This window comes from Dryobates pubescens, chromosome 15 (assembly GCF_014839835.1).
Source record: "Dryobates pubescens isolate bDryPub1 chromosome 15, bDryPub1.pri, whole genome shotgun sequence".
NCBI lineage: Eukaryota > Metazoa > Chordata > Aves > Piciformes > Picidae > Dryobates > Dryobates pubescens.
In genome coordinates this window covers 14125842-14147763 of record NC_071626.1, presented here as the reverse complement: position 1 = coordinate 14147763, position 21922 = coordinate 14125842, and the positions used below count along the sequence as shown (strand labels likewise).

Genomic DNA, 21922 nt, shown 5'->3' with positions numbered 1-21922 from the left:
TGCCCCTCATCCTATCACTACCAGCCTTTGCAAACAGTCCCTCTGCAACCTTCTTGTAGGTCCTTCCAGGTACTGACAGGCTGCTATTAGGTCTCCATGAAGCCTTTTCTTGTCTGGGCTGAACAACCCCAGCTCCTTCAGCCTGTCCTTGTAGGTGAGGTTTCCAGCCCCCTGATCATTTTTGTGATCCACTCAATCATGTCCATGACCTCCAGAACTGAATGCTGTACTCCAGTTGAGGTCCTACCAGAGCAGAGTGGCAGAAACACCTCTCTGGATCTGCTGGCCACGCTTTTTCTTATTCAGCCCAGGCTGTCATTGGCCTTCTGGGCTGCAAGCACACATTGCCTGCTCATGTCCAGATTCTTGTCCACCAGAACTCCCAAGTCCTTTTTCACAGGGCTGCTTTCTATCACCTCATCCCCCAGCCTCTATTGATAATGAAGATTGCTCCAGCCCAGCTGCAGAACCTTGCACTTGGTCTTCTTGTCATCCTGGTAATCCAGGCTCACTATTAAATCTAGCAGCCATGAAAGTTCTCTCTCTAAAGATCATCTATGACAAGAAAAAAGAAAATGTATGCCTACATGTAAATTGTAAAGTACCCCTCAAAGAAAGGCTTTCTCAGACTTGTTTGTTTGGACATACCCAGTGATGCCCACCTTGCAAGCTGAAGGGTATAGCTTGTCCAAGGGAGCAATGCTGAAAAGTGACAACAGCAGAGAGCTGCTCAGCACAGAGCTTTTCTCTTTGAAAGCAACAAAGAGTGGCCCCACTGTGGTGGTTTTAGGCTATGCCTTTAAAACTCAGCTGCAGATTTTGAGCAGAAAAGTAGAAAAATATAAATAAATCACTACTGGGAGTAAAAAGGAAAACAAAAGATTATTCTAAACACATTTGTTGGGTAAATATCTAGAATAAGAGGAGCTGTACCATAACAATTCTTTCCCTTTTCACTTCTCTGCTGATCTCTGGCTGTTTTTGCTTTGCTCAGCAGAGATAACGTGCTTTGGCTGACCTTGGCTAAGTCTAACCCACTGCTTCTCTCTCGGCTCCTCTCTCTCTTGGGACAGGGGGCTGGGGGGGGCAGTGGAACAGCTTTCCCTGGTCTTTTTGACCAGGGGGGTTTTGTGTTGTTTGCCAATTGTAAACCTCTGTATAACATTGTAAATACTGTAGATTTTGTATGTATTCATTGCATTCCATTGTAGAGTGTAGCTTTTGCTTGTGAATACAGCTTCATTTGCTTCTGAGTTGGTCTGTTCTTGTTAATGCTGGTGGGAAATTTCAACCCACCACACCCCACCCCACTTCATGAGGTCAGCTAGAGGGCTCCTGCCAGTTTCTGAAATCCAGCTGCCTCGAAGCTGCTCTACCCCAAAAGGAGGCATTTAAAATTACAGGATAATTTTGGTGGCTGGGCTTAAAGCTTTCCTTTTGCCCACCTGAGCTGGCCACAGGGCTCCCCGGACTCCCATTTTGTTTGGCTGCGCCACGCTCCTCCTGTACCAGCCACTGCTGGTGGTTAGATTTTTCTATTGGCACTACCCAAAAAAGGGAGTAAAGGCTGATGAGTGTCAGCACTTTCTGCTGGGAAATTTTAACTCCTCTTCATAAAGGCAGAAATTAAGACATTGCTGGTGAAAACACATCTGCCACACAGGGCTGTGGAGAAGCTAGTGTGGGAAAGAAAGGACATCACCTTCCAGTACACATTATAATGCTAAATACAGAAGTCATCATTTAGTTCTCAACTGACATATATTGACACAACAAAATAAAACAGTTTATCAGGCTGCTACCCACAACCTCTGAACCCAGAGCACATTCTTCCTCCTGGCAAAGCTGTTGTGGTCATTGGATGATTTACTTCTGTTTTACACCTATGCTGCTCTTATTCAGCCTCACAGTTACACTCAACTACTTCCCTACAAGCTGTAAGGACAGGGGTATCAGAAGGAGCCCCCAGAGCACACATTATTGTCAAAGCAAGCTGCACTGTGACAGTGTCTCCTTCCCGTTGGCCAAAGAGCAAGCAAACACGGAGCACAGGGATAAAGCCTTCTCTCTTGCCCTTCCCTCCTCTCCTTCCTGGGCAGATAAAGGAAGCAGAAAACATATCCTATTTCATGTCTCTGGCATGTGCAAGTAAGGACATTATTTTATAATAATCTTATAATTGAAGATCAGATGATGATGGCTAATGATGAGGTGCCATTCAGAGAAACCCTGACAGTGAGCTCATTGCTGGTGCCAGAAGCTCTGTCCAAGTAAGCTGAAGGCAGTCCTCAGGCAGCCAGTCTCAGGCTCCCCCTCTGCAGTTTCCAGCGGGACAGTGTGGGGTCATGGCAGGGCCACAGGTTTGACATATGTCTAATAGCAACCCCAGACTGGACTGGAAAATACATTTTTCTAAATGCTAGAGGTGCTTTCCTCTGTGTAACAGAAAGCACATGCCCTCTCCCCTGCTTTCATGATTGAAGACTAAACCATTTGTACTTTTGATTTTTCTTTTTTTGCTCTGCCTAGTTCTAAAAATCTAATCCCCCATTCAGACACAGCTTTATCTTAGACTGTTATTTTCACATCAGTGAAGACACCAAGCAAAATGTCTCCTCCCCAATAGACACATTATTGGCATCAAACATAAGGTTTTGAGTTTTTTAAAAGCCGTTCTAAGGTTTTTATAAAGGCCCTTAAGCTTTTTTAAGCTTTATATAAAGACAGCCTGGGAGGGAGCTCGCCCCACAATACAAAGGCAGAGGGTAGCTACCAGGCAGACCTGCCTTCTCAACAGATGCCTTTTTTAGAGCTGCACTTGGAGATTTTGCTACCTACAAAGCAAGCAGAGGAGATAGATACACTTCTGCGGTCTCTCCAACAGCACAGACCACTTAGCATCCTCCTTGGTATTTAGCACTGTGACCTCCAGAGCTGCACAGAGCCCTTGTGAGCAATCACTGGGAATTGTCAGCGCATCGTCAACTTCAGTGTGCCAACACACAGAGCTCAGGAGAGTCTCAAACATGCAGCCTCTCCACTCAGGCTGTCATCACTTTCACCAGCATGGGGAAGTTTCATGCAGCTGTAGCTGGCTCTGGGATCAGTATCTCAGCTACAATCACTCCATGCTTAGCCCCACTGTGCAGAAGGTTTTGCATGGCTACATGCAATGTTAATTTTTCAACTCTCTTTCACCAAAGTTCCTTCCTATTGCAGCAACTGAGCACCCTGAAACAAGAATAGGGACGTAGTTAACCCAAACTCAAGGGTCACATGGAAAAAAACGTGTTTTGTCTTATCACTGATGTGTTCAGAGATGATATACCTGCTCTGCTGTGCTCTTGTGGGTGGTGGGTTTTGCCCTGTGTTAAATACCATGCTGTGGTTCAGTTGCTGTCATGCTGGTCATTCCTGGGACGGAACAAAATAGCAGCAGCAATAAACTTTCATTTGGAATTAAAACTACAAACATGTTGCCTATGTAAACAGAAAATATATGTATATATACACACACACAAACATACAGAATGAGTGTGTATGGGTGTGGTACAGGTAAGAACTTTCTAAGAGACACACCTGGAGGTGATCTTGGTCATCAGAGATGCTTAACTGTGAACCTCTCTGTGACACAAGATATACCAGCCAGTGGGTATTGCCCACTGTTCCTCTCTTCTCCGTAGTGACAATTTGTAGGACAAGAGGAAATGAAGTTGCACTAGGGGAGGTTTAGATTGGATATTAGAAGAACATTTACACTGAAAGGGCTATCAAACACTGGAACAGGTTTCCAAGGGAGGTGGTTGAATCACTATCCCTGGAGATGTTTAGAAGACACAGAGATGTGGTGCTGAGGGACACGCACCAGACTTGGTAGTTAGACTACAAAGTGCTTGGACTTGATTCTAAAGGTCTTTTGCAAGTGAAATAATTCTATGATCAAGATGACCAGCAGCCCTACACACTGTCTTCAGAGGGAGGAGCAAGGAAGAACCTAATTTTAGAGTAAGCAGAGTCTTGCCTGGAGAATTAAAGGAAGCCCCTGTCTTTGCTGGTGCTGCAGTCATGTGGCAGGGCAGTCCTGGGGAGACAAGAGTTTCTTCAGTGCCTAGAAACCCAGTTGGGGGAAGGCTTTGAAGAGTTTTATCACTCTTTGGGCAGTTAAACACTGAAATATCTATGTGTTACACAGAAGAAATGAAACAAAACTAAACTGGCATCAGGAGATGATTTTACAGGGCTTGCATTGTGTCTGAACTTACCAAGCAAAGCCTTCACTTCCAAGCCAATCCAAAAAGCACTGAAGCCAAGTGCAGCCTCTTCACTGCTTTAGGAGACTTTTGAGGTGGCCCCTTCTGAACACATTTTGGAAAGGAAAAGAAATGCACTCTATTAATTGGGGAAAGCATTTTCAGCATCCATCAGAAATGGGCACATTTACCTAAAAGCTGACAAAGAGTATTTAGACAAAAGTTACAATTCAAAAGACATTTAATGACACATTGAATCGTGCATGCAATAGCATTTCCCCTCAAATGTTTTGTATTTTTGCACTCATTTTTGCAAAATTAACTCTCAGGTCAACTTTCAATGGGAATCATGAATGAGAAATCCAGGAGGAAAAGGTGAAGCTGGAAGAAAGTGGAGAGCTTTCCCCAGTAAAGACTTCACTTTTCATGTCATGGAGTGCTCAGATGAAAACACAGCTGGCATGAAAGGACTTGGCCACTGAAATGAGGCAGAGGTGAAGACTGCGCTACAGGCTAGTTTCAAGCAGGTCTGAATTCTGAGCAGTTGGAGCATTTTTACAGCATTTCTTCTGCCATGACTCATGTGTACCAAGGGCAAAAACAATGAGGTCATGCACTTGGCCTGGCTGACAGCTGAGCATGGCACACCTTGGGTCACCCCTCAGGTGCCAGCCAAAGGACAGGGCCATGCACACCCCAGCAGCAGGAGGCAGCTGTTGCAGACCAGCTGGAACAAGCCTAACTCTGCCAGCCCCAGCAGCATGTTGACAGAAAAACAAGGAGCCAAGGTGGGTAAACACACCCATTTCAGCTGGCCTGTCTTCATCTGCAGCTTGGCATGCCCTTTCTCCAGGAGAAACCTCTGTTTGCACATGTACCCCTGTGTGATGAAAATGCTGGTAGCTGGAGCAGTGCAGAACTTTTCCAGTGGTGGGGGCTGGACAGCAGGGAGGACAAGCAGGTTGATGGTGCAGAAACTCTGGGCATAGCTAAGCTTTTGTGGGTTTTGCTCACAAGCCTTTCCTTAAAGGGAAACCAAACCAACATTAGAGTCTGGCACAGCAGCACCCTGTTACATGCAGCTCACTGCAGTTCCTGTCAGAATTATATTATGCCCCCTCCATGTGGATTCCAGTAGTGTGGAGAAAAAAACACTTTTAGATACTGTCCATTGTACTAGGATTGCTGCCTATGGCACCCTCTCCCTTGCCTCCCATGGGATGGCTGCACATCCTCAACAGTCCCTAGACAGCTTCATTCTCACATGAATATCCAAAGCCATGGGTGTGAAAGAGCACCATCAACCTGCTCACTGTGGAGCCCACCTCTCCCACTGCCTTCCTGCCCGATTTAATGCCTGAAATTTTCTCTAACAAGGACATTGTGGTGGATTGAAGACAGGAGCAGGCAGGGCCACCAGCATGGGGAACAGGAGCATGTATGGTGCTTGTCAGACCAGGACAACACCACAAGCACTTCAACAGTGTGGCTTTTCCAGCCAGGATCTGAGAAAAAAATCTCACCCTTCAGCTGATACAATTTTGTCAGCAACATTCCACCTGTGCTGGTGCCAGGATGCAGTTTCTGGCTCTGCTCATATCATGGAGGAGGCAAGGTAACTACTAGAGAAGAAAGGCTCTTTCAGCATCATGTTGTACATGATGGAGGCAGTAACAAAGTTGCACTCATGGAATGAGAACAGCAGCAACTTCTCCAGTACAGAAGTCACGGGCTTGCACTGATCCCAACTCAAGGCAGGTCCTTAAAGAAAGGCCACTGTACCTGTGGAACACTTGCCAGTAGCCTCCGTGAAGCAACTCATTTCACCCTTTTTCTCAGTGGAAGCATGCCCACAGCCTGTGTTAACCCAACAGCTAGTGCATCAGTGCGACCAGACGCTGGGGGTTTTTAGGCTTCTGCAAAGCCCTTTCAAAAACTCATCACTGCTGTGAAGTTTTGGGGAGTGACTCTGGTCAAAACCATGCAAAAGAACAGCCAAACAGGGAGACAAATTCTCTACCCTTGGTTCCTTTTCAGCTGTATTAGCTCCTCTTCACAGGACCAAAAGGAGACTCAGAAGACAGAAGTTGCCTGGGATCCCATCAGGAAGGGCTGACTGCAGGGGCCTTTCTCCTTCCAATAGAAGCAGATCCTGGAGAGAAACCTTCAGGCGTGACCTTCAGGGACACTCCACCTGCCTCAGCACTGGTATGCACCCACTGCTAGAGCTGTTTTGGTCAGAGCCCTTCTCTTTACCTCACTCTGTTGTGGCAGGCAAGTTCAAGGTGTCCTGGCAGCAGGAAGCTCCTTTGCTCCACCCTCTGCCTTGCACACTGGCTCTCTGAGCTTATTGAGGATTTGCTGAACCAGAGCTGCCAGCGACAGAGACCTGATCTGTGTGGCTGCTTAGGTGGGAGCTGCACCCTCAGCATGAAGCGCTTCTCCCGCAAGCCCTGGGCAGCCTTTGCAGCGCTCTTCTTCACCAGTGTGCTCCGGTTTTCCTGCTCAGCAGGTATTTCTCTTGTCTTATGCTTCAATCTATATACTCTGCCTTTCCCCCCCCACTTCTTCTCAATATATAACTATATTGCCCACAGACAGTGATTTGTGCTTTGAAAACCAGGCAGACTTCCTTGTCTCGTCTAAAAAGTGTAAGGAGCTAGAACTGATTAATTCTAATGAGAATTATCTGACATGATTGATCACAGCATCTTTCTGAAGAGATATGCTTCAGACATCTAGTCACAGATCCACTGTAAATGTGGCTGAGTTGCAGGTTGCTCTGCTGAATAACAAGGAGGTAGGGGACCACAATTACCTGGACTTCATGTGCTTGCTGAGGCAAGGGACTATTTGAAATACCATCCAAGCAGCTCACTATAGTCTGATTTAGACCTTATTAGGTGCTTTTTGCAGGAAATCTGGCTCTGGTGCCCACTTAGTTGGAGAAGCTGCCTAAAAAAACAAAATGTAAATGAGCCCTGTGAGCTGTTCCTTTCCCATCAGACTGCTGCCTGCATTTATATATCAGCACCGGTTAAGACCTGTCAAGATATTTAAAGATGGGTTAGCTTCAACAGCCTATCCTTTAGGCTGGAAAGTCTATAAACATGAACCAACACTATATGCTGGAACACTTTCTTCAACAGGTCATACAGAGTTTTTAATGAGTCTTCCCAGTGCTCCTGTGAGGTATTTATTAACTCAGAAAACAAATTATGGGCTTGGCCAAGGTCATTCAGGAAACCCTAGCAGAGTCAGAAAAAGGAATGGGGAGTACTCAGACCCTTCCCTGGAGCAGGCTGTGCAGGGACCCTCTCCCATTGTGTCAGTGGCCCTAAACTCTGGTGCTGCTGCTGATCAGTCAGTGTAAAATGCAAAGCTGGACAGCAGCATGTGACCCCAAGGTAGACATCTCCTGCAGAACACCACCATTTTATTTGGTGTTTCTTGGAAAATACCAAACTCAAAGCAAAAATTTGATCAAAGGTCCTGATCTGTTTTGTTTTCCTGAGCTGAAACTAAACCCGAGCCATTACATCGATGTCTTCAGTGAAATCAAGCTGGAATTTATTTTCTCTTTCTACCACACTCCAAATTATGAGGCCAGAATGCTGATTTGACTGGAAAAAGTTCTCTCATAGCCTCTGCTGGGTCTGTGGGACAACAGTACATTGGAACCCCTCTACCTGCATGCAGTTCGGATTCCTACTCCTGTAGCATCTCCAAGCTGTTTCTCATGTATCCTTGCAGTGGACCATTTCAGCATAGGACACTTCACCTGGGTGAACTTGAACTGTACAGTTTATAGTGGTATAGGATATTACTTTGACTTCCTTTTGCAGCAGGGGACAGGTTGATGCTGTTTCTAGGTAGGAAGCAGGATAAAGAGGCAAAACATCCACTGAAGCCCACTTCCCTCTACCTTCCTTCCTTGTTTCTGTAGGTTGCATTTTCCAACCTGACCTGGTTATCATGCTGGCCTCAACTGGAGCCCAGGCAGAACAGTTTCAGATGCAGCTGCACCTGAATTTCAGCAAAGCCAAAGCTTCCTAACAAGGCTGTGGTGGGTCTATTGAGGCTCTGCAGAGATGGGCTGAGCTCTGCCAGACTCTTTCCCATCCCACAGTTACTAGCAATTTTCTAAAGGCAAAAGAAGGTAGAAGTACAGCTTGCTGGCTATGGATCTCCCCATGCCTCTGAATGGTCTCTCTCATTTCTGTCCTTGCTTGTTCTGCTCCTGTAGCTTGGGAAAGGATGGTGGCTATTTTGAGCTCTGAGTGAACGCTTCACAGCAGAGTTACATTCAGGTAGACGTGCAGTAATTCAGTTGCTCCTTGTGGCTGGTGCTAGAAGCAGGTCCCGCTAGAGCCTGTGTTGGCAATAGTGGGATGAGAAAGCCCAGCCTGATGCAGAAAGGTTTAGGGGTGGGAACTTAACTTCAAGCTGTTTCCATTCTACACACCTCCGCAGGGACAATGGCTTTCAGATTTTCATGCTTGATGCCCAGTATTGTTTTTCTAATCCAACTTGCTTTTTCTCCTGTGCTTTCCCTCTGGCAGAAGCTGAAGATGGTTCCAATGTTTCAAGCTCTATGCTCACAACTGAGTACGAAGCACCATGTCTTAGTAAGTCTTCATAATTCATCACTACCATGATAAAGCCAGGTGCTGAGACTACACAGGTGACTGAGAGGCTGTCCTGGAAAAGGGTTTGCCAAGGCTTCCATTGCAGATGAAAACCTAGGACTCATTTCTAAGATTACTCCGCTGGCACACACAGTATAACAACTTAGGTATGCTCAGATCAACTCATAGCTTTGAACAGACTAATTCATAGCTAATTCAATTTGTGTGTCCCAAAGCTCCCTACCAGACTATCTGTAGACACAATGTGGATTCCCAAGAGTGGCTCTTTCTCCCAGCTCTTCCAAGTCTTCTCCAAACAACCAGTTCCAGCCAACACAGGATCTCACCAGTCCTCCCAGAGTCTTACACCATCTCAAACATCACGTATTCCCACAGTCCTGCACTATTCCTAAAACTGACTGAGGAGAGGCTAAGTAGGTGTTTTAAAAGGTTTTGCCAATGGGGGGCACAGGGGTAAGAAGAGCAGCTCAGATGTTTGGCCAAGCAAGGCCAAGACATACAAATGAAATTGAATATTGCCATTGCCCAGGTTAAGAGCCAATCTTAGGGGAAGGATGTCAAGGCAGACAGACAGATCACACAGTGAAGTCACTGTCTTATCTGCTAAGAAAACCTGGTGCATACTTGGTGTCTTATCAGCTAATTTAATTTCTTTGCTATCAGATGTGAACTTCTGCCCACAAGCAGCTGTGTGCTGCCCGACAAGCGTGGATGATTATGGGTGGATCGCAGCGGCTGTCGGCTGGAGCCTCTGGTTTCTGACCCTCATCCTGCTCTGTGTGGACAAGATCACGAAACTCCGCCCTGATGAACCAAAATACTTGGTGGCCTGAAGCAGGACAAACCAGCAAACAGCAGCACTAGGGAGCAGGGAGGTGCAGACAGACTGACAAAGCTTTTCAGTCACTTCAAAAAACCTCCAGCCAAAAAAGGCAGGGCACCTGCTGGGGCTTCAGCCACCCCAAGTCGAAGTGTGGAGCAGGCAAGTCCCTGCAAGCCACCATGTATCCCACAGTGCACAGAAAACCTTTTACCTGAGCTCTTCTATTCTTGCTGTGAGTATGTCAGCAGCAATGACATGCTGACTTTACAACAGAAAGTGGACAAAGCTGTTTTCTGGATCATCGATTCTAACCAACCCATTACTAAGTTATAGGCCAGGTTACATCTCTAAGTGGATGTAACTCAGTGGCTATACCAAATTCTTCTCTCTCACTAACCTGTGGTGTTTTCAAGTCTATTAATTGATATCAGTGAAAACTCTGCTATGGAAACTTAAGAATTTTTTGGGATGGTTTGAAATTAAAGCTATTTTTCCCAGTGCAGTTTATGTGTAAAATGTTTTTTAGGAACTGGAAGTTGCTTATTCAGCTTGCACCTGTCTCTGCAACTAAGCTAAGCTGATCTATGGTAAGCAGGTTCAAACCAGCATATCCAAGTCATGCATAAAACTGCTCCTGCTTACACAAGATAATAATAAACATCCTTATTGATAGAACAATTTTCATTTACTGGTTTATATTGATAAAACTTATAATGGCAAGGAATTACCTAACCCAAATTGTTGGAAACATGATTCTAATATGAAATATTCATGCAGAAGGGTTTGCCCAACCACAGTCAAACTGTCTGGTTTGGTGCAGTTGAACAAGTTTGATTTCTATCCATTAGTAAAGCAATAAATCAGTGTTAAGCTCATCTAGACATGCACAGGGTTAGCAAATCTGCTAGAGATCAACTGAAATAGAAAAACCCATGCTGACTGGGCCTGATCCCCTGGTTGTCCTCTATATGGTGTGTAATGGCGCTTGAGATGACCTGCTTCATGACCTTCCCTGGTACTGAAGTCAGACTGACAGGCCTATAGTTTCCTGGATCTTTCTTTCTTGTAGATAGGTGTTACATTTGCTACCCTCCACTCTATTGGGACCAGTTAGCCAGGACTTCAGGTAAATAATGGCAAGCACATCTGCCAACTCCTTCAGCACCCTTGGGTGTAGCCCATCCAGCCCCACAGACTTGTATGAGTCTAAGCAGTGTAGCAGGTCATGGACCACTTCCTCATTTACTGTGATGACCCCATTCTGATTCACCTCCCTGAGTCCTAGTACATGAAGCTGGGTGTCCAGGGGAACTGCTGGCTCCAGTGCTAAAGACCGAGGCAAAGTATGCATTGAGCACCATTGTCCTCAGACAAAAAGTTCATCTCTGGAATGAGATAAAAAATAAACTGATTCCAACTCACTTGATTTAGTACAAAGAAAGGCAAAAAAATGCTTGAAATCTGAATGGCTGGATAAAAATAAGTGTGACTGAAGACCAGGAGTTTGAACCCTAAATTCTGCTGATTAAACCAGGACATTTTTATCATGTTTTCTGGACAAGGTTTCTGAATTTCGGGCATGAACATATGTAGTGCCTGGAAAGAGACAGAGACAGCACTTGGTCTACAACCTTTCAGGCAGACAAACAGGGCAGCAGGGACATGTAACTGATCAGCACTTCTAATACCAGAAGAAAAAAGCATTAGCAGTAGCACAGCATTCCAGGGTAACTACTTTAATTTGTCTGGAGATAGTATCAATCACATCTGACCAGTGATTCCTTAAATTCTAATTCAAGACTAAACGGATTGGTACTTGATGCATGACTCTTCATCTATTTAGATACCATTGCTCTGCTAATGGCTTGCATTACTCACTGCCTCTGTCCTTGGGGTTTTAGTGAATGAGCTACATATTAAGCAATTGCACTTTACAATGATTACTCTTTGCAAAATCACCAGAGGGATGAAAATTGGCAAGCATCAGAGCTTCCTACTCACACGAAACACACAGAGAAAAGATGGAGGTTAAATTCATAAGAAAAGGTGTTCTGTACTGGGACACTGCAAGAATTTTGATAAAGCCGTTAAAAAACTATGAATTCAGAAAATGATTGTAATTAATACACAGCCAAAGAATGAAAGACAGGCATTCTTGGGAAGCAATCACCCTCTCTCATCCTTACCCTCCAGATCCTGCTTATTTTGTCGTCCCAGCAGAACCAGCATCTGTTGTGGAATTCAGTGCAGGAACCTAGATGCAGGTTTCTGCCTCAGAATCAAATATGTGCTTTTCAGAAAGTATATTTCCAACTCCTATTTTGTAATAAGCTTCAGGAAATAAACACGGGGGAAATAATGCAGTATTGTCTCCCAAATCTGCTAGCAGCTTGGCAAAAAATGCACAGCTCTGAGACACACAGACATTTCCTGTCCAATTGGACAAAATCTAAAGACACAATCATTTAAGTATTCTGCTCCCCTATCAGAAATAATGGTTGAGGGGCTTTTATGTCACAATGACATAAAACTGATTTCTCCCTCCAAAAAGAAAGCCTCTCTACATTCACCAGGGAAAGGTGTTTAGTCTCAGTGATCAGCAAATGAATCTCTGTTACAAACCCCACACCCTATTTGTCATCATGCCCTTTGCTCTAAGGTCTAAGGAACTAAATTAATTGTAAAAGCTAACATTTTCTCTCTGCCACTGTGAGTGGCAGAGTCACATCTTCTATCTGTAAACCTGACAGATGTATACTTTGGGGTTAGCATGAACTAACACCAGCAGCACACACTCAGTCCTAAATCTTTTTCCTCCATTTCTCCAAAGGTCCCCATTACAACTCGGTTTGCCACTTGAGGGAACCAAGAGTCTGGTCCAACTCATAATCTAATTTAGACAAAGATGTCACAGGCTGTACAGACCTTTCCCATGCTGTTCCAACAACAAGGTGGGATCAAAGACTCCTCTAGTCCAGCTCCCTCTCCTAGCAGCAGATAATTGGGGATGATAAAAACCACGCTGCACACAATCCTTCCTTCCAATCCCTTCCTCTGTCCAGCTCACAGGTGAAATCCAGCACTCTTCTGATACAGAAGTCTTTTCCCCTGGCATTTAGAAACTAATCCTTGGAGGACTGTAGGTAGTTTAATGCAGTAATACCTTGCAATGATTTCTGTTCTTCAACTTTTGTGCTCCTGTTTACCTCCACCCTTCTCTCTTGATCTCACTTTCCACAAACCACCTCACATAATCACTGCTGAGTTTGTGCACCAAGTTAAACAGTGTGTCACCTTTCAACTATTTCAAATGAGAGGCTTTATTTAAGACAACCATATATTTAAATCAGATCAATCCAATAACATTCAGTTCTAATGTGGCAACCCTCTGAGCTCAAATAGATGAAGAAATCACCATACCTAAACTGAGCTATACTAATGTCTCGTACAGATGTTGGGTAGTTCATTCGTACACAAAGGTGCAAATAATGCTCACTGGCATTAGTGCTATGGGATTCTGAAGTGTAAAGCTGCAGGAAAAAGTGCTCTTTACTGCCTTGCTTCCAGACAGAAGTAAGACTATTGTAGGCAACATTTTGTCAGTGATGCCATCTCCTGGAAGTGACAAACTTCTGTTAATTTCTTTGCAGTTCAACTCTGTGAAAGCAAGGTTGTGGTTTCCAGTCTCCTAGCAAATTTTCTTCCACATGGCAGTGATGTACAGGAGGATGTAACAATAACATAAATACTTGACTGCACATTTAGAAATCTTCTAAATGGGAGATTCCTCACCTCTAATCTCGAAGTGTTCTTGTAGAAAGCTGCCATCACAAAGCCTGAAGACAGAAACTGCCATAAGGATCAAACCCATCCATGGAAATACTTTATGAAGCGTTCCATGCGAAACGCAATACAACTTACCTGAAATCATTTTATCCAGGGTTGAGTTGCCTAACAAATCCAGTTCACGAGTTTGTGGATGTCCCAGACACCTGCATTGCATTGATGCTGAGCAATTACTTATCTGGCAGCTATGCTCATGTACTGCTGATAGTGGCTAATCCACAATGCTTCCTCCTTCAAGTCCAAGGAGAAAAGCTTCTTGATGTTTCATTCTTGCAATATTTTTTTAATTCCTATTTCTTTAGACAAGTTTCTTTCAGATCTCCATTTCAGGACCAAAAGAGCATAGTACACTGCCACATATAACACCACATTAATTTTCCTGGAATATATATATATATTTTTTTTCTTCAAACAAACAATATCCAGGCTGCTGCTTTTAAATCTTGCACAGCACTAAAATGCTCAAACAGCCTTGATGAGAAAACTGACTTCTGGGAAGCCTTGGATGAAAATCTTCAAGATGTTTTCATGGCAGCATGACAGAGCTCTTAAGAACTATGTACATCAGAATTTAATTGGAAATGCAAAGCAATAACTTTCATCTTTTAGACTCTCTTTACTCTCTTAATTCTCATTTCACTTTGCCTGTTCTACATTTGACAATAAGATCATCACTAAGTGAAGCTGAAACCCACCCTGTCAGGGACCGTTGGAGGTTCAGCATTCATTTCAAAAGACTCTTCAGAGCATTTGTTCAAATGTGTCAACATTTTATTCCAATTAAGGCAAGATGTAACAGCCTAAACATAAACTTCCAGTTATGGAGTAAGGACTACTCAAAACTAAACAGGAGTGGCCATACAAATATAATATCAGGAAAAAGTAACACAAAATCAGGAGAAAACATTCCAGCTCTACAAAGTATGAAGTGCAAAGGATGTGTATTTTTCTAGTACTGACATAAAGATTTTTTATCAGTCTTCAGTGGGATTCACAGGACTGCAGCTCTACTCCGGAAAAGTCTCTAAAAACGCAGTGCAACTCCAAGGATTTTTGCTTCTCAAGTTTCCTACTTTCAAGGTGAGTGAACTCACCCTGGGACTTGTACATCAAAGGTAGACATCTTGCCAAGTGTATCCCAAACTGTACTAAAAAAATGTGTAGGATAAATTCTCCTTCCAAAGCATACATGCAGCTAAATGGTTTTCAGAGGCACTCATGCAGATGTGACCACGGACAATATGCAGACCAACACTTGGATCTGAACTACCAATCCTATTGGTATGACCTGCCACAAGCTGAGCTTGCTCTGACCTCATTGAATTATTGCCAGCGATACAGAAGAAAAATTTTACAGTCCTCCTTCTGACATAAGCTGAATTTCAAGGGATACTCACTATAACAGAGACACCTGACTTGGGAAGCACTCAAGTGCACTCACAATATTGCAAAACTACAGTGAATCTTCATCAGTATTGCCCCCAACTTTCATTCCTAATTTCTGCTTCTTCAGTACTTATGACCTACAAGCAGTGGAATACATGAATGATAGCAGACTAGTGACAGCTGATTACATCCCCAGGATTTCCTCCCCTTTTGAAATAAAATGGAACAGGAAGAGGGAGAAGATGCCAATCACAAAAAAGAACTGGATTTTATTTCCACATTTAAGCACTTTAAAGCTGCTGCTTTTCTCCAGGCACATCTGAACTGCCCTAGAGAAACTCCAAAGCCCTGGTAACCTGCTTTTGGGAGTCTCCTGATGAGAGATGTTCCTCACTTGTACAGACCAGCATAGAAGTAGGCTTGTGCTATGCAATCAGCTTGAATTGGGGCAGGGGGAGTCCGTAAGATTTTATCTGCCTGTTTTAGCGTACTGTCACAGGTGGTCCTGAAGACCTGATTATTCTCCTTTGCCTTTGACAACCAGATGTCATGCTTTTATTTTTAATCCATCTTCAGCTTTCCATCCATACTCAGGAAACACCAAACAGCTGATTTTTTGGGGGGTGTGTGTCAAAATTTCTTCCCTGCTGCAGAAAAAAAAAAAAAAAGGCCCACATATTCCCACCTCAAAGTCATGAGGATTTTTCATCCTGCCACTTCAAATCTCTTGGACAGGACTGGCACCTGTTGACAAAGAACTGCTCAATAAGACATGGAATGGGAAACTCCCTTTTCTTCGTTAAGATGACACATTGTTAAAGCAGGAAAAAGGGAGAACACAGTGAAGGTTAGAGGTTGAAAAAATAAGTTCAACTGCCTACTGTCACCCACATCTCACAACTGGTGACTTCACTTGGGTTCAGACACCAGCTTCCTTTGTGTGATCCATCTAACATGTTTTCAAGCTGTGAGTCAACACACAGAAGTGTCAGCTGTTTTGGTTCTTAGGAAATTGCCTGTAAACAGGCTGTAGCCCTGACCTTAGCAGTCTAATTTAAAGGCTCTGATATCAGCCCTTGGTAGGGACATGCACTTTTGGGTGATCAAGCTATTTACATATTCATGTGTGTGCATAAAGTGCATGATACTGGGGTAGCCAACATCTCACCAACCACTCCTTTGGGTGCAGAGGTGATACACAGTGTGTGATGCTGCTGCTCTTCAACCACTATGTCTGAAGCCTACTGTAAACCACTGCAAGTCCAGTATGTTGCAAAGGGTTAGTGAAATTCCCCTTCCTGCTCCAAAGTGTGCATATTTAACATCATGAGTCCAGAGCTTATGCAAATCACTCCTCCAAAAAGCAAGATTTTCTCTCCTGAGTCACATCCTCAGAGTCACTGACAGGACCACGTAGAGAGTATTTTATAGTACTGAAGCATGCCCTGACTTTCAAATTGACTGAATGAAAAAGAATTGTAAAATTTCACCTAGCTCCAAAGAGAATCAAAAAGCAGGCTAGAGGTCAACATTTTGGCCATGAAATGGGAAAGCAAACCAACCAAGCTAAATTACATAGCTCTCATCTCTCCAAGCTCTTCTGCATGCCAAACTAAACACAGACTAAACACAAATGCCAAGGAAAATTGTGAAGAAAGAGAAGAGCCCAAGGATTCCATGAACCAGATGGTTTAGTCATGGAAGTGGATATAACTGTTGGTAACAGCTTTCTGTGCCTGTACCAACTACTCATCTGGCTAGTGTTTTCAGAACCTGGTAGACTCATTAACAGATACTTAAATTCAGGACATTTTAAATTTCAGAAAAAAAAATAAAAATTGGTCTCCTCCCCTTTAATGGGGAAAAAAAATTGGGAAAAGAGCTCAGGCACATGGGGATGCAGAAGCTCACAGGTAGATTTTTTTTGTTCCTCAGTTCCCATATTTTGGCACATGCATTCCACAGAGTTCTTTTGTAGAACACGAAAGCCAGGTTTTCCTACAGCTGCAGAAAGCAAAGCATCAGTCTCTCTGACCATCCTTGAAACTGGTGTCTTAGGAATTACTTTCTTTACGGTATGAAGGTACATATCATGCTGTAGGATTTCTGTGGACAGTGGATCAGATCTGAGAATGTAACTTCTAAACAGAGCTTTTTCTTTTTCTTGCATTTTACTGTCCTGCCCCATGAACTTGTAAAGTTTTAAAGGGGGATTTTTGCATCAGAAAGTCACATATTTACCACTGCACATTTATCCTGCACGTGTTCTTTGTAAGACTTGAGATTGAAAATAAAAAGGATAACGCTTTCAAACACAGAATGAGAGGGTATCACAATAGCATTACCATTAGTAGCAAAAGTGCAAGAGAAATAGCTGAAATACCTCTAACTTTCAAGGCCCTTAGTTTGTGTTCCTTCCTGAATAGCTGGAACCATCAGCCAGACAATGAACTTATTTTTGAGAAGTCTACATTTCCTTGAAATGAAGTCACAGTAATGTGCAAATATTGTAAGTACTGGCATCTGACCTCACTGCAGAATTAAGCTGGAGAAGGATATGGGCTATGAGAGAGTTTTAATGAGAATGCTGAGGAAGCATCAGCTTCAACACCGCCAAAAGACCAAATGAACATTGATACGGTCTTCATTCCGCAAAACCTGACGTGTTTCTGAAATATTGGCAACAGCGATCTTCACACATTTGGCAGAAAAAGAAATGCTGCTTAATTTTTATCCTAGAAGTGATTATCAAACAAAAAGCTTAAAAGCTTCAAAACAATCACCTGTTGGTTCTGCTGTTCACAAGCATGCTGGTCTTCTGATTCCATACAAACCTTTAGCCGGGCCCACGAGGCATTAGCCAGGGAACTGGGAATTGATTTAGACTGGTTTGCTACAGTAAGTCCCTCAAAATTGTTTCATTCAGGCTTTAGATGGCCATCACTAAAGAGAAAAGTAACTGGGCTTCCTAATAAGGAGGGAAACATACCTTCTCCACCCCCCGCCCCTCACTTCACCTCCCCCCCACTACATCATCAAGCAACCAGTTCCTTCCTCGTTTTGGCTTTGGCAGTTAGTATTTTGTACACATTTCATGAACAGAGTATGTAAGGTTCTTCCATGGCGTCCTACCTGTTCTCATTTCAGCCTGAGTTGGTCCTGTTACAGCTACTGAACTCTGCACTGGAACTAGGAATAGATTTCATAGCCAAAACCTTCCATACCAATGTGCTACACACCTGTATTTCACCAATGCCCTTTTTACCCTAGTGAGTGAGGCAAACACAGCCTTACCCTGATCAGCTGCCCAAAGATCTTTTTGGTAGACTACTGTTCTTAGCCCCTTTATGACTGCCATATGCTAGTGTTTGAAATGCCCACGCTGCAGCACCAAATAGCTTTGCTTTTCGTTTTCCTAGGGCAATGCTCCCAAGTCTTCTGACTAACACTGAGCTTACTCTCTCTCTCTGTGCCAGTTTGTTAGCTTTAGTTTAGTCTGACCTGAAAAGAAATACACTCCAACAAATCACGACTTAAGCAAAATTTCCGCATGTATTATGTCAGTTACAATTATGCCAGGGCCGGATATTAGTAAATTCGTAGCTAATATTAAATTAAAGCTCTGGAAAAAAACAGCAACAAACAGTTCCATGGCACGTTCCATCCTTACCATGGGGATAACGTGTACCCTTTGTCCAAAGGGACAGTGGAAACAAGTATAAATATAGAAACTGTCTCAAAACCGCAAACCTAAGCCTATGTTAATGCTCTAACTGTCACTGACTTTCACTAAAATTATTCAGATCCAAACATAAGCAATGATTTAGGACATCAATTTATAACATAATGCTGGTGACCCTGTAACAGTCAGGCTGGATGGGTTTCTGTCCACAAAGCAAACTACAGAGTGGCAAAACTTTATCGCCGGTCTTGCAAGAGCGTATAGTATGCAAATATCCTTTTCAAAGACACACATTGCCCCCAATTCAGCTGTGACTGGTAATTCTTCTCCTAGTTTTCAATAATTTTCAAGCAAAATTAATACTGAGCCCTTTCTGTTTGGATGCTTTGCTTTGTTTTTCCAGCCTGAATGAGTCTACAGATATTTTCTTAATTATACAAGGCCAATGTTTCACTTTGCAAACATTGAAGATGAAGGAACACTTGAAGCTTCAGCACCAGAAGGAAAACAAGGAAGAGTGCAGAGGGTAGCTCCATTTGGAAGCAGAGAGCTATAACAATTATCGTTCCAGTTTGTTACAAGTAGGTCATAAAGACTTTTATTTTAAGCAGTCCCATTGTTCCTGATAACCAAAGTGATTCTTATGTAGGATCACACCTTCAAAACCCTTGAGCTGACACAGTTTATAATCCTGCAGAACAGCAATACAAACCAGTTCCCCATAAATACTAGAGAGAGCAGAATACTTGCAGTCTCTTGCAAAATGTCATTTTATTCAAACTTTCACCTACTTCCTTAGAAAAAGGAGTCTTTCATACTTGGAGTTTGATCCCGTGATTATTTTGTTGTTTTGAGTGTTCAGTACTTGACCTAAGGTTTATTTGTTTGAGGCTGAGGGAGAGGAGCACCGTAATATTAGCAGATTAATTAATATTACTCTTGATGACACTGATGGCTTTCCTTGTTTGTCCCCCATCTCTCCTTACTGTCCTCATTTTGTTGCCTTTTAAGTATTTTCCAGAGTGCTGTCAACAGAGCTGTGGAAGTTCATTCTTTTCAGTGAACAACATTGCCGATTTCCTCTAAGTCTTTGCTTCCATAGGAAGCGGATACCTGGCAGATTTGCAAGGGAATGCTAAATCAGCTGTGGAAGTTCTGCACTGTTGTCTGTTTCTGAGAAAGTCGTAGGAGTTCTTCTCTGATTGCTTTGATAAGAGAGGCTGAAGAGTGACCTGGCTGGAGGTCCTCAGTGGAACTGGTGGTGTAGCAAAGGCCCTGGCCCTGAAGGCTGTTGTGTGGAAGCTGAGCAGGGGGTGCCGAAGGCTGCCTGGCTGAAGTCCTCTGCATCTGGAATACTGGTGAGGAGGAATATTCTTGGTGTCCATGCGTATGCGTCTGGAAAAAGGTAGAAAGCGTTATTGTAATCTCTGAACAAAGATGAGATCTCAGAAAAGACAAGAAAGCAAAAAGACAAAGAACAGAGGGAAAGCAGCATGGAGATGCATCTATCTGCTGCCACTGTTCTTCTGCTGTATGAATGAATGATTCCTCTTTATGGAGAACGAAACAACAAGCGTACACGAAATCACTGGACTGCCTCAAGAGCAGGGATTTTGAAAATCTTTGAGCTTCTATTAAAATGTCTGACTCCCTTTCTAATCTATGATACATTTACAAACTGAAGTGGAAGGAGGTGGGAAGACTTCCCATCAGCTTGCTAAAAGACAACAGGCAAATCACTCTCTTCCCAGGTGTCATTTCTCCATCCTGTCTATAAATAGACATACTACTACCTTCAGCTTCTCATTCTCCTTCTCTGCCTGGCTTGCCTGCTCAGACTGTATGCTTGTGAGGACCCTGTGGCTAACTAGTGTCCAGGAAAACACTGTCAATAGAAGCAGCAAGCAGGAGGAAATTATTCAAATTGGAAAGCTTAACTTTTTCTACACTCTACAGCTGTTTTATGTATCCGAGAAACACTGTCCCTGTTTAGGAACAGCCATTGTTTCAGGGTAGAAATGGGTTAATTCTGCATTTGTTTGGTATTGGTAATATGTATTTCCTAACAAAACAAGAGGGAAGCAAAAGAGAAGCCTGAGTTTATGGAGTTGTCTATCTGGAAAAAATGTTGCTTACATTAAAACAAAGCATGAATTTACAGTACACTAGCTGGCTGCACTTATTCCCAGTATGGACACAAATGAGGTACATTTTGAAAATGTAAATTCCAGCTGATATCCCTAAAGCAAGAGTTTGCTCTCGCCTCATATTGCTGAAGGCTGACAGCCTGCCAGGAGAAAGCACCAGACACAAAGGACTTGAACACAGCTTACTGAGGACACATCTGGGAGCAAAGCAGAGTAATCTCCTTTCAAAGGGTCTGCACTAAGGATGAAGGGCAGCTACATGCAACAAGTTCAGATCACAGTTGCCACAATTTAGTAAGCACTAACTTTCTCTGTAGATAAGCCTTAAGTAGTAGCAGAGAGAGCAATCAGATGAGGGGAGAAAGGACAGCAAGGTCAGCCAGAAGAGGATTTGGGGGCAAGGCAGAGGGGAACGAAGGGATTATAGAGCAGAGCCTGGAAAGGATATGGGGAAAACTAGAGTGACAGCAGTGTACAGGGAACACAAGATGCACAAGAATATGTTCCTTAATATCCTCTCATAATATAAATTAATAGAATCTAAGCCATTTCAGATAAAGTAGAATAAAAGATTATGTCTCTCTTGCACAGCCCATGTACAGCATTCATCATATACAGTTAATTTGGGGAGACAGATTAAGAGGAAAAGAGGCTTTAACAGAAGAATGATAGGCAAAGAAGGTTTTCCAAGTAACAACCCATCACTTTTTCTATAAAATGGAAGTGGTTTTAGTATCAGAAAGGAATGAATGGGTCTCTTGATTGTTCAGAATTATTCATCTAGCAGTGAAACCTGAAACTAATTCACACACACAGTCTAGAGTCAGCAAACCTGACAAGTACTTGGTGGGTTTATAGAAAAGAGGTGACATAAAAAAATATTAAACGCAAACATTCCTTGACATGAGTCTTAACAGCAACCTAAATTATGTTCAGGTCACTTTCACATTAAAATGCATTATGTGATTCAGCTCCTGTCTCAAACTGTACTGCACTAGCAGCATAAGAGTGGCTTCTTGGGGAAAGGGAGGAATAATATCTGATGACTGCAGTGGCTAGTTATTTACTTTAAGGCTATCAAAGTTATCTTAAAATATGTCAGAGAAACAGAAGTGTGTATTTCTGTGATCCTATAGAAA

General features: G+C 43.2%; 2 protein-coding genes across 2 annotated transcripts in view; one reads left to right on the top strand and one right to left on the bottom strand.

The window, feature by feature from the left end:
- Nucleotides 1-6451: 6451 nt before the first annotated feature.
- On the top strand, nucleotides 6452-9823 carry TMEM213 (transmembrane protein 213). Its single transcript, XM_009896374.2, has 3 exons — nucleotides 6452-6762; nucleotides 8813-8878; nucleotides 9563-9823. The coding sequence occupies exons 1-3, from the start codon at nucleotides 6681-6683 to the stop codon at nucleotides 9730-9732; spliced, it is 318 nt and encodes a 105-aa protein (XP_009894676.1). The 5' UTR covers nucleotides 6452-6680; the 3' UTR covers nucleotides 9733-9823.
- An 8152-nt stretch (nucleotides 9824-17975) lies between these two features.
- The window catches only part of KIAA1549 (KIAA1549 ortholog), a 125887-nt gene continuing 121940 nt past the window's right edge, over nucleotides 17976-21922 (bottom strand). The window contains exon 22 of the mRNA XM_054168090.1: nucleotides 17976-20031. Within this exon, the coding sequence (XP_054024065.1) occupies nucleotides 19777-20031 (255 nt within the window). The 3' untranslated portion in view covers nucleotides 17976-19776. The remainder of the gene's footprint in view (nucleotides 20032-21922) is intronic.